This window comes from Scyliorhinus torazame, chromosome 3 (assembly GCF_047496885.1).
Source record: "Scyliorhinus torazame isolate Kashiwa2021f chromosome 3, sScyTor2.1, whole genome shotgun sequence".
Lineage (NCBI taxonomy): Eukaryota > Metazoa > Chordata > Chondrichthyes > Carcharhiniformes > Scyliorhinidae > Scyliorhinus > Scyliorhinus torazame.
Window position 1 is genome coordinate 135,421,793 of NC_092709.1, and position 13,100 is coordinate 135,434,892.

A 13,100-nucleotide genomic window follows, 5' to 3' on the forward strand; every position below is an offset into this window, starting at 1 on the left:
AGGCACCTAGATATCGACACACCCTTTCCTTCGTGCTCCAGCTTAACAGCGGTTGCATTAGCAGTGGCACTGCTGAAATGCCAGCCATCTGTTTGGGCCTCAATTAGAAAATGGGCCTGTCAATGATCTGTTAATTGGCCTGTGATGGCAAAATGGAATTTCTGTTTGGACCCTGAAGTCAGGATCACATGTAGGAACCTGCAGCATATTGAGAATATTCACCCACCAATGATTTTTGGTGAACCGGTCGATAAGTGGCCAGAGATGTGCTCATCGTCCAATAGATCAATAGATCATTGATGACACATCGGTGGTTCGACTGTCTGTGGGAACTGCCAGTCCCTGAAAACAGAGAGAGGGTGTGGCCGTCTCACAATAGAAACGCCCTCTGAAGACCAGGTAAAAGCTTTGATTTGAAAACAATCTGGCTGTGAACATGGAGAGGCATTCCTGCTACTGGATGTTCAGCAGCAGCAGCTGTGGCCCAGTAGCCATGGCACATCCGGTGGGGTCCATAGTTACACTACCCCTCTGTTTCCTGCCTGAAGGAAGCCTCTCCTTATTGTATGTGTTTTGGCCTCTGCGTGGAGAACATTCCTTTTGGTGCAGGAGAGGCACCTCAATAAGCCCCATAATTACCTAAATTGGTTCCCAAGTCCTTGAAAATAAGTAGCCTTTCTACCCGGACCCAGTTTTCTGCAAAACAGCACTGCGTGACCTGCTGTGTATTCACAATCATAGCAAGATTACAGCACAGAATAAAGCCATTCACCTCACTGTCTCTGTATTTGCTCGCTGAAGGAACAATTCACTGAGAGTGACTTCCTCGCCTTCTTCCTATAGACTTGCACAATCTTCCTTTTCAAATAATCTAATTCTCTGTGTGTCTCAATTGAAGCCACACTCTCCGCCAGGGGTTTTATGCTCTCAATAGCATTGGGTGGGTTCAGCGACAGAAACAAAAATATCACGAGAGGGCCAAAGTTGCGTTTTACGTTTACGTGAAAGCTTTCTGCAATCATCCTCTCCCCTCCGCCAGTGGCAGGCGGCATTTCCCACCATTCAACATTGGGAGCCTACTTTGAACATATTTGCATCTCATTATTGGGCCCAGGCACATCAAATAATCCAGCCACGGCAGCATGATGTCAGCACGACTTGTTTCAAAAGACATGTACCCAGCAAGCACCTCTCCAAGAGAAGCACAGAGGTGAGCAGAGCGCTCGTAGAGTGGCTCTGCAGATTAAGGACCTGACTTAGGGGTACTGCCTCTAACTAGGAATCAGCCTTTGACTCGGGGATACCGGCTCTGACTCGGGGTACCGACTCAGACACGGGCCCCCCCCCCACCCCCGCCGGGTGGGAGAATCACGCCACGCCACCCTGACCCCCGCACGCGATTCTCCCCCCCCCCAAAACCAACGGCGCGCAAATCGCGCCGGGCCCCTCGGAGAATCGCCGCAAGCGGCGAGCGGCGATTCTCTGGCCCGGATGGGCCGAGCGGTCGTGCGTAAACAGCCTAGTCCCGCTGGCGCCATCCACACCGGGGGCAAAATTCTCCGGTATCGGCGCGATGTACCCCGACTGGCACCCAAAACGGCGCAAATCAGTCGGGCATCGCGCCGCCCCAAAGATGCGGAATGCTCCGCATCTTTGGGGGCCGAGCCCCAACCTTAAGGGGCTAGGCCCGCGCCGGATGAATTTCCGCCCCGCCAGCTGGCGGAAAAGGCCTTTGGTGCCCCGCCAGCTGGCGTGGAAATGACATTTCCGGGCGGCGCATGCGCGGGAGCGTTCGCGACCGCTGACGGCATTCCTGCGCATGCGCAGTGGAGGGAGTCTCTTCCGCCTCCGCCATGGTGGAGACCGTGGCGAAAGCGGAAGGAAAAGAGTGCCCCCACGGTACAGGCCCGCCCACGGTTCCCGGGGCCAGATCGCCCCGCGCCCCCCCCAGGATACCCGAGCCCGCCCGCGCTGCCTTGTCCCGCCTGTTAGGTAGGTGGTTTAATCTACGCCGGCGGGACAGGCAATTTAGCAGCGGGACTTCGGCCCATCCGGTGCCGGAGAATTCGGCAACCGGCGGGGGCAGGATTCACGCCAGCCCCCGGCGATTCCCCGACCCGGCGGGGGGTCGGAGAATCCCACCCCTGGTGCGAATCCCAGGTTTGAGCCAACGAGCTATTCTCCGCCCGATCCCAAATCCCGATTTTAGTGGGGGACATCTCCCGGTAGCCTGGAATCTTCTCTTCAGTCTCCCCTGGGTACCCTTCCAATGTTACTTCGGTCTCACTCCAGTGTTACCATGGCTACTCTGATGTCAAAGGCTGGTCACCCTGAGTCAGAGCCGGTAACTCCCCCGCCCCCCCCCCCCCCCCCCCCCAGTCAAAGGTTGGTCGCCCCCAGTCAGTGTCGGTAACCCTGGGCGGGATTCTCCCAATGGGAGTCTAAGTGTCGACGCCAGAGTAAAAACCGGAGTGTTTTACTCCGGCATCGGCGCCCATTCCCAGACCCCTATTCTCCCCCCTCTGTGAGGCTAGCAGGGGCGTTGCGCGATTTACGGGGACGGGGCCTCGGCATGGCATCAGAGACCGGCGCCCCATAAAAGCCTTGGGTCCCGCGCATGCACAGTTGGGCCGGCGGCAAATAGCGCATGCGCGGTGGTCATCCTCCCCCAGGCCAACCCGCACAAACATGGCGGATGGATGCAGGCTAGCCGGCGGAGGAAAGGAGGCCCGCCGACAGAGAGGCCGGCCCGGGCCGGAGAATCGCCAGGGGGGGCCCGCCAACCGGCGCGGCGCGATTCCCGCACCGCCGAATCTCCAGTGCCGGAGAATTCGGCAACCAGCAGGGGCGGGATTCACGCCAGCCCCCGGCGATTCTCCGACCCAGCGGGGGGTCGGAGAACCTCGCCTGAGACCTGTCACGAGTCTCCGGTCCTGCCCCACTGGCCATAACAGACTTCCCGCGCAGAGAAGACAGGAAGACGATTATTATGCAAAACCAGTGAAGGGATAATCTTTTCCAGAAGCGCAATATCTGTCTAGGAGACAGCCGTCTGACCATCTGCTCCCTCAGCAGTCCATGCTTCCACCTGATGGGCAGCAGGTGTGTGGTGCTCACCAGAGAGTGATCCAGGAGCCTGATCACTAACATAAAAAAAAGTATATTTTTAAAATAAATTTGGAGTACCCAATTATATATTTTTCCAATTAAGGGGCAATTTAGCCGGGCCAATCCACGTAACCTGCACATCTTTGGTTTTGGGGGGTGAGACATGGGGAGAATGTGCAAACTCCACATGGACAGTGACCCGAGGCAGGGATTCGAACCCGGGTCCTCAGCACTGCAGTCCCAGTGCTAACCACTGCGCCACATGCCACCCTACCTGATCACTAACATTACCTAGCAAGATGATAGTCTTTGGGATGGTGGATAGTGCAGGTGAAAGCAGTGTCAAGACTTTGGTCGCGGTCTTCTGAGGTTCTTGGAGGGGGGGGGGGCTGACACGACCCCGGACGGCCTGGCCTCACCTGATGGGAATCCTGCAAGACAAAAGACGTGGGCCGAGAACTTGGGAAGGACTGGTCTGTGGGAGAGGGGTGACTCACTTGCTATAGGGGCATCTGCATTGCATTGGACTCTCACACATTTGGCACATGCCAAACTCCTTTCCAGTCACTGCCCTCTCCTGGGGTTCCCCTGTGAATTGTAAGGCCATTTCCTCAGAGGGGGTCTATCTGAGATGCCCTCTCCCATCTTCTGGCGCTCCTGGCGATAATGGGCCACTTTCTCCCTTGGGACATGGAAAGGCCCTGGGATGCGAGTTTTATGTTGGATTTGTGGCTGGTGGCATGTGTGTGCAAGGCTCCTGGCCAAAGATGACAATGCATGTGTTGGGGGTTTGTGGAATGTGGGTTGTAAGGGAGATGCAGGCAGGTTGTTGGTCGCTAACAGATTAGGGGCAAATGTGAGGAATGAGGGACAGGAGTGATGCAAGGGGCACAGATGTGGTTACTCACCCGAGCTGATAGAAGGAGTTAATTCTTCTTCTTCTGGCATTGCAAACCGGTTCTCTTGGTGAGGCTGTCAGAACTCTCAGCCTCTGCTACCTCATCCCAAGCCTCGTTCAGTATAGCGGGCTTGAGTCTTCGTCCCACACTGGGGAAGAGTGTGTCCCTCCTTTCATCAACAGCGTCTAGCATGTGTTCAACTGGTCTTCATGCAGCTGTCTTCTTGGCTGGAATGACTGTCTGTGCTGAGTGGAGCGCTTAAAAACTACTCCAGCTTGTCAGACTCTAAACGTGAATGCCGACCCCAGCGAATCAGATACCAGTGGGGCCGGGGCTCGAGCAGGCTGCATGTAGGCTGCATGCATGGCATGGATTGCTCCTCAACGGTGATCCTAGCGGCAGCGTGGATTTATCACAATTCTCACCAGAGGCAGCCCTTACTCTCCAGAACGGAGAATCCAGGCCAGTGTTAGACCAGTTAGACAGGAAGACCAGTGTTAGAGCAATATTCTATCCCCCAAGGTTCTGAATCTACTCAGTAAATATATCTAGAACCTCGCTGTTCTGGTAGGTTGGAGGCAGCACTAAAAGAACCAGTGATATCTTTGATAGAGAACAGAGTTTCCCCAGCATCTCAGAGTGCCTCAACAAAACAACTTCTGATCCCTTCCTGTAACCTTTTAAAGAGTATTAAAAAGGAGATGTAAGTCAAAGAAAAGACAAGTTGAACTTCAAAATAACATCCTCACTAGTCGCATTTGTTTTTAACTTCATTTTTTTTTTGACAGGTCTCTCCTGGGGATAATACCACGCGAAGCTTAATTGAAACAAGTCTTTATGTCCAAGTGGTTATTTATGACCACATCACAAGAAGAAAATCCTGAGCATCTTTGAACAAAGACAGGATAATCTCCACATTACTTGTTCATGTTTTCACTCAAAGAATTAGTGAACAGTTGTAACAACTGCAGTGAACAAATAAATAAATATATACAGATTTCATAAACATCCATCCTCTTTTATTTACATTAAATATACAAATTCCACTTTTTTGCTTCCAAGGCATTAACTTCCTGCTGCAGAAAGCCGTTTCCTACTTTGTGTGTTTACGCAATTTGCATTTAAAAATATTAAATATAAATACATGAAAAAGTGGTTAAAGGCAACTGGGTTCAATGTTTTGGCTGTCGTGAGTTAAGTGATACCATTTCCTCTCTCTTGTCTGCCGTGCTTTGGTCTTGAACACCACCTCTGGGAAAAGGTACAGGAGCAAGCTTCACCCTGAGCTTACGCGTACTAGAAAAGCTAAATGAAGACTTTCCCTTGAATTTTCCAACTCCTTCCTCCACCCTCACTTCCATGAAGAAATAACTAACCCCCATCGACAACCTTCCTGTATAGCACGACTGAGGTGGGGGAGTTGCCAGATGAAGCCTCCCAATCCATGCCATTTGTACCATGAGTGTTGATCATGGTTAATTATAAAACTCCCAGGATGAGGCCAACATTGTTTTAGCCTACACTAATGCTTTCAGCCATGCTAATATAAACCACTCATTCAATTCAAGACCCAATTGTGTAAAATCTTTGCTTCATTGCAATGCTGAAGTAGCTATATTATTCCACAAACTATGTCCATTATCTTGAAAGACAATTTGATGGTTTCTAGAAGCAACACATTGTTGCAGCATTCAAGAATATTAATGAAGCCGTACAAACATATTTGCATACTGCAGACTCCTTCCAAACATACATAATGCACCCTGGTCTTCAACTGTAACTATTAACTTCTGGTTAATATCAGACAGGAAAACCTTTTGGAAAAAGAGTTCCCAGTAGTTTTATGATGCTGAAAGCCTGCACACAAACAGTGTGCAGAGACAGGGCAAGTTTTCAAAAAGGAAATGTTCAAATTATATATTCAATAAAGATAAAATCCAACCAATCTTAGCTCCATAATTTGAAAAAGATTTGCTGGAATTGTTTTGGCTTGTGTAGTATTCCCCAAATACCTAGTAGAACATAGGATATCTTGTCTATTTAACATAAGTTGGCTACTGTGCCTGTGCAATGTATTGAACTGAATAGTTCCAGTAATTTCAAGGATGCAGAGATGTCACATGAATATTTGTTACCTCACTCAGAATTATTTGATTTTAAAGTACGGCTATACTTCATTTACATCAACAGTTGAAACAAACTTCACCTCTGCCTAAATCAGACCCCTATTTGTGGAAATTTAGGGAATTTCTTGCTCTGAACTATTGTGTGTAAAACCAATTCAACTAAATCAAACACACTTTCCTTGCTCTGTATCAGCCATCCCTGGAGTGCACTTCAAATTGGAGCCTATTGGAAGATTGTATATTATAAACATTCACTAGCCTGACAAAAGTACCTGCGTTCTTCTACCCACTTAATTTGCACTAATCTAATGATTGCACGTTAAAAACAAAAAATATAAAAGTGGATAAATACTGTAACCCAAATCTTCGGGTCTCCGGATTGTTGGAGATGGAACACACGTTAGCAGATGGCCTGGGTCCTTGCTGCACAGGACTTTTTGCACAGGAATGTCTCAGAACCTAACCTCAGGGCAGAGATTTGGGCCTGATATCCGGGACCTACCTGAATACTTACCCAGGAAATGTTCGACCAGGGTTGTCCAACATGTGGTGAACGACTGTAATTGGAGATGTAAGGTAGGACCTGCCCTACAGGTTCGCCAGTAGGTCCTGCCGGCTGGCTCCACCCACGGAGAACTGTATAAATATGCATGACCTCCAGTGCCCTGCCATTTCGCCAGCTGCAGCAGGAGGCCACACATCTGACTGTAATAAAGCCACAGTTGTACCCAACTTTAGTCTTTGTGCAATTGATCGTGCATCAAATTATTACAGTCAGATTTTCCACAGAATGGATATCCGAATTAAGCCCGATCGCCTGCAGCTGGATCTGCACTCGCCCAAAGCCAGGAAAGACTTTACTCACTGGCTAGCATGTTTTGAGGCCTACATCAAGGCTGCGGACCCCGAGCCAACGCAGGCTCAGAAGATAAACGTCCTGTACTCCAGACTGAGCTCCAGCGTGTTCCCGTTGATCCAAGACGCCACGAATTACACAAAAGCAATGGAACTCCTTAAGGAACACTACACGCAGAAGGCGAACACGCTCTTCGCCAGGCATGTACTCGCCACCCGCTCGCAACTACCTGGTGAGTCCATCGAAGACTTCTGGCGGGCCCTAATTCCACTCGTCCGGGACCGTGACTGTCAGGCCGTTATGGACGCCAAACACGCAAATCTCCTCATGCGCGATGCCTTCGTGACGGGGATTGCGTCGGACCGCATCCGAGAACGATTACTGGAAGGGGCCATGCTCGAACTGGCAGAGACGAAAACCTTGGCGCTCTCCATGACGGTCGCATCCCGTAACATACACTCATAACCTTCCCGCCGCGCTGCCCACCCTTCTACTCCTTCCTACCCCTCCTGGACCCCGCCGACGACCTCCCCAGCTGGAGCCCTGCCTTCCCAATACGCCTGTGCCGCACGCCGATCCGCGCACCCTGGGAGTCCCCGCTGCTACTTCTGAGGTCAGCAGAAGCACCCCCGCCAACACTACCCGGCCCGCACTGCAGTTTGTAAAGCCTGCAGTAAAAAGGGGCACTTCGCGACTGTGTGCCAGGCCCGCGCAGCCGCTGCGATCGCGCCCGCTATCGTCCCCTCCCCCACGCCAGACACACAATGGGAACTTCCATCTTCTCCTCCCGGGTCCATGTGCGACCAATGGGCGCTGCCATCTTGTCCCCCTTCGGCCACGTGCACCCCATGTGCGCCGCCATCTTGTCCCGACCCCGCAATTTGTGCACCATGGGTGCCGTCATCTTGTCCCGACCCCGTAATGTGCGCACCAGGGGCGCCGCCATCTTGTCCCCCACAGTGTCTCCGGACATCCCGACATCGGAACAGCACACGCTCGCCACCCGAAGCATCCGATGGCTACCTGCAGCTTGCTTTGATGACGCTGGACCAATCTCGCCCGCACAACCTGGCCACCGTGTCGACGACGGTTAAAATCAACGGCCATGCGAGCTCGTGTCTGCTGGACTCTGGGAGCACCGAAAGCTTTGTTCACCCAGATACTGTAAGGCGCTGCTCCCTTGCGGTCCACCCTGCCAATCAAAGGATCTCCCTAGCCTCCAGATTCCACTCCGTCCCGATCCAAGTCTTTTGTACAGTCACCCTCACGGTCCAGGGCGTAGAATTTAGTAACTTCCACCTCTATGTCCTTCCTAATCTCTGCGCTGCACTCCTGTTGGGCTTGGACTTCCAGTGCAACCTCCAGAACCTCACCCTCAAATTCGGCGGGCCCTTACTCCCCCTTACCATTTGCGGCCTCGCGACCCTCAAGGTCGATCCCCCCTCCCTTTTTGCCAATCTAACTGCGGATTGCAAGCCCGTTGCCACTAGGAGCAGATGGTACAGCACTCAGGACAAGACCTTCATCAGGTCCGAAGTCCAGCGGCTGCTTAAGGAGGGTATTATCGAGGCCAGCAACAGCCCCTGGAGAGCCCAAGTGGTAGTGGTTGAAACTGGGGAGAAACACAGGATGGTCGTGGACCACAGCCAGACCATCAATCGGTACACGCAGCTCGACGCGTACCCCCTCCCACGCATATCTGATGTGGTCAATCAGATTGAGCAGTACCGGGTCTTCTCAACAATTGACCTGAAATCCGCCTACCACCAGCTCCCCATCCGGAGGTCGGACCGGCCATATACTGCCTTCGAGGTGAACGGTCGCCTCTACCACTTCCTTAGGGTCCCTTTCAGTATCACAAATGGGGTTTCGGTCTTCCAAAGAGAGATGGACCGAATGGTCGACCAGTACTGTTTGCGGGCCACCTTTCCGTACTTAGATAATGTCACCATCTGCGGCCATGACCAGCAGGACCACGATGCCAACCTCAATGAATTCCTCTGCACTGCCATTCTTCTCAACCTGATCTATAACAAAGAGAAGTGTGTGTTCAGCACGACCCGGTTAGCCATTCTCGGCTATCTAGTCCAAAACGGACTTCTCGGGCCCGACCCCGACCGCATGCGCCCCCTCATGGAACTTCCCCAAGGCCCTCAAATGCTGCCTGTGGTTCTTTTCCTACCAGGCTCAGTGGGTCCCAAACTATGCGGACAAGACCCAATTCCCCCTCGCGACCGAGGCACAACACGCTTTCGCCCGCATCAGACCAGACATCGCCAAGGCCGGGATGCGCGCAGTGGAAGAGTCATTGCCTTTCCAAGTAGAAAGCGACGCTTCAGACGTCGCCCTTGCTACCACTCTAAACCAGGCAGGCAGACCTGTGGCATTCTTTTCCCGCACCCTTCATGCCTCTGAAATTCAACACTCATCCGTCGAAAAGGAGGCCCAAGCTATCGTTGAAGCTGTGCGGCATTGGAGGCATTACCTGGCCGGTACGAGATTCACTCTCCTTATGGACCAACGGTCGGTAGCCTTCATGTTCAATAGCACACAGCGGGGCAAGATCAAAAATGATAAAATCTTGCGGTGGAGAATCGAGCTCTCCAACTATAACTGAGATCTTGTATCGCCCCGGTAAACTCAATGAGCCCCCAGACGCCCTCTCCCGAGGTACATGTGCCAGCGCATAAGTGGACCAACTCCGGGCCCGACATGACAGCCTTTGTCACCCGGGGGTCACTCGATTGTACCATCTGGTCATAGCTCGTAATCTGCACTACTCCGTCGAGGAAGTAAGGACAGTCACCAGGGACTGCCAGGTCTGTGCGGAGTGCAAGCCGCACTTCTACCGGCCAGACCGTGCACGCGTGGTGAAGGCTTACCCCCCTCTTTGAACGCCTCAGCGTGGATTTCAAAGGGCCCCTCCCCTCCACCGACCGTAACATGTACATTCTCAGTGTTGTCGATGAGTACTCCAGATTCCCCTTCACCATCCCATGCCCCGATATGACGTCTGCCACCGTCATCAAGGCCCTCAGCACCATCTTTGCTCTGTCCGGTTTCCCCGCCTACATCCACAGTGACAGGGGATCCTCATTCATGAGCGATGAGCTGCGTCAGTTCCTGCTCAGCAGGGGTATCGCCTCCAGCAGGACGACCAGCTACAACCCCCGGGGAAACGGGCAAGTAGAACGGGAGACTGGGACGGTTTGGAGGGCCGTCCAGCTGGCCCTACGGTCCAAGAACCTCCCAGCCTCTCGCTGGCAGGAGGTCCTCCTGACACTCTACATCCATCCAGTCACTATTGTGCACCGCCACTAATAACACACCCCATGAACGTGTTTTTACCTTCCCCAGGAAGTCCACATCCGGGGTATCGCTCCCGACTTGGCTCGCTGCTCCAGGACCGGTCCTTCTCCGTAGGCATATCCGACTCCACAAGGCGGTCCCCTTGGTGGACAGGGTTCACCTGCTCCACGCCAACCCTCAATATGCCTACGTTGAGTACTCCGACGGCCTCCAAGATACTGTCTCACTCAGGGACCTGGCACCATCAGGTTCCACCCCAACACACACCCCCACCAATGCGCCCCCCCCCCCCACCTCCCAAAGCGCCGCCAATATTGACCCCACCAGACCACCCAACCCCCTTCCCTTTTCCGCACAAGAGGACGAAGAGGACTTCGGCACGCTCCCGGAGTTCCCCGATGACTGGCCAGCATCAGCACCGCCACCACTGCCATCGGTGCCACCTCCACCACCGCCAGCACCGACTCCACCGCCACCATTACGCCGCTCCCAACAAAGCACCAAAGCACCGGACCGGCTGAACCTTTGACTAACTCCGGACCGTCAACATGGACTTTTTGTTCCCTACCACTGTACATAATTGCACTAATTGTATATAGTTTCACGTCACCCCCGCCGGACCCATTTTTAACCGGGTGAATGTGGTGAACCACTGTAATAGGAGATGTAAGGTCGGACCTGCACTACAGGTTCGCCGGTAGCCCCTGCCGGCTGGCTCCGCCCACGGAGAACTGTATCAATATGCATGACCTCCAGTGCCCTGCCATTTCGCCAGCTGCAGCAGGAGGCCACGCATCTGACTGTAATAAAGCCACAGTTGTACCCAACTTTAGTCTTTGTGCAATTGATCGTGCATCACAACATACAGCCCGTGGGCCAGGTTCTGGCCTGCCAAGGGTTTCTATCCGACCTGCGGACGAGTGTTCAAAAATAGGTAAGTGGAAGTGGCAGATTCTGAAAGGAGTGGCACCTCCAATCACAGGCTGTTCCTCTACCAAGTTTCCAGGAGCATAGCAGTCTGATTGGAGGACGAATGAGCAGTAGGAATGTGAGTGGTAACACTTGGCCTTAGACCTGAACACCAGAGTGGCAGGGGGCTGGGGGTTGAGGAGAGGTGTGGGGGGGGGGGGGGGTGAGGAGCTGGCTGCCTGCCAGGGAGAGGCAGGATGGGGGATATTACAAAGGAAAGAGATGAGAGAAAAGCTGTCTGTAGGTCCGGTGGAGAATAAGAGGCTGCAAGGGAGAGGCTGTGATGCAGGGGTTGGGAGATGGGGAATAGGAGGCTGTTTGGAGAGGCTGTGATCCAGGTGTTGGCGGGAAAAGAAAGAGAGGCTGCAAAGAAGAGGCAATTTTCTGGACAGCCAAAACAGTAGTGATGTTCTTGTCGGATGGCCTGATTTATATTACAAGAACACTTGTGACGAAAGCTATAAACGATTTATTAACATTAACTGTGGTTCAACAAATCAACAGATGAATAACAGTATGATCATGCACAAGTGACCTCTCTCTTCCAGCTCTCCCGTCAGTCTGAGGTCATCTGACTCTAACATTCATTTATACACTAATGGTCCCAGTGGTCAGTCGGTGAATTAAAACACAACCGTGGTATCACTCTGATGTACCATCAATTCACTAACGGACGATGAGAACGAGTGAACATAGGCTTTATTATCCAAGAACTTGCCTGCCTGTGACTGCTGAACAATGAGCACCGCCCACAGGCGGTAGGTCTATATACCGCCCCGGGGGGGCAGAGCCAGAGGTGAAGCCCACCAGGGTTCCAGTACAATACATGGAAGGAGATCATATTACCATTCCCTGGCCATAGGCCACAGTACTATACAGACAACTTATATTATGGTGAATACATTCACCACATTCATCCCCTGTTAAAAATGAAGTCCAGCGGGGGTGAAGTGGGGCCATCATACGTTCAGTCTGTCTGGAGGCCGGATTGTTCTTTTGGACCTCCTCAGCTCTGGTGGTGCGGCGGGTATGGGCTTTGTAGTTGTTAACTCCGAGAGCGTGTTTTCTGGAGCTTTGGTCTGGCTTGTCGGCGACGGTTGAGGGGTGGCATTAGGCAGGGGGGTGGTGGATGGCGGCAGTGTAGGCGCGGGACAGTACAGGAGCCCCAGGGGGTGTTAGGGATTCGGGGGTTGGTGGTAGACGGTGGGAAGGGGGGCACGTTGACATGGGAACCAGAGGGCGGCAGGTCCCAGAGGGAGACCGTATCTTGCTTTCCGTCTTGGTGCGCGACGTAGGCGTACTGGGGGTTGGCGTGCAGCAGCTGGACCCTCTCGACAAGGGGGTTGGTCTTATGGCTCCTCATATGCTTGGGAGGATGTGCAGTTTAAAATGGGCGTACTCATGTCGCTGCATGTCGCGATGTGGGCTGGGCAACGCTGCTGGGGGTGTTGGCCCTGACCGCAGAAGTAGCAAGACGGTCCCCCGGGCTGAACGGGCAGCCACGCGGCACTGGCCTGGGACGTAGTCGGGTCTGGTGAAGGCTGCGTCTGTGGTGCCCACGACGGGTTCGCAGGGTCTGCCGGGCACGCGCTGAGGCTCTGGTAGGCCACCTCTAACGAGGTGGCTAGTTTTACCGTGTCCTGTAGATCAGTGGCCCCGTTTTCCACCAGTCGCTGCCGGACGTAGTTAGACTGGACCCCAGCCACGTAGGGGTCCCGGATCATCAGCTTCATGTGCTCATCGGCCTTCACATCCTGTAGTTGCAGTTGCGGACAAGTAGTGTCAGGTTCTCTAGATACTCGTCCAGCGATTCCCCGGCGCGTTGACGGCAGG

General features: G+C 53.2%; 1 protein-coding gene across 1 annotated transcript in view; it reads left to right on the plus strand.

The window, feature by feature from the left end:
* The window catches only part of cfap299 (cilia and flagella associated protein 299), a 961,605-nt gene extending 956,592 nt beyond the window's left edge, over positions 1 to 5,013 (plus strand). The window contains exon 6 of the mRNA XM_072496240.1: positions 4,796 to 5,013. Within this exon, the coding sequence (XP_072352341.1) occupies positions 4,796 to 4,891 (96 nt within the window). The 3' untranslated portion in view covers positions 4,892 to 5,013. The remainder of the gene's footprint in view (positions 1 to 4,795) is intronic.
* The last annotated feature ends 8,087 nt before the right edge of the window (positions 5,014 to 13,100 follow it).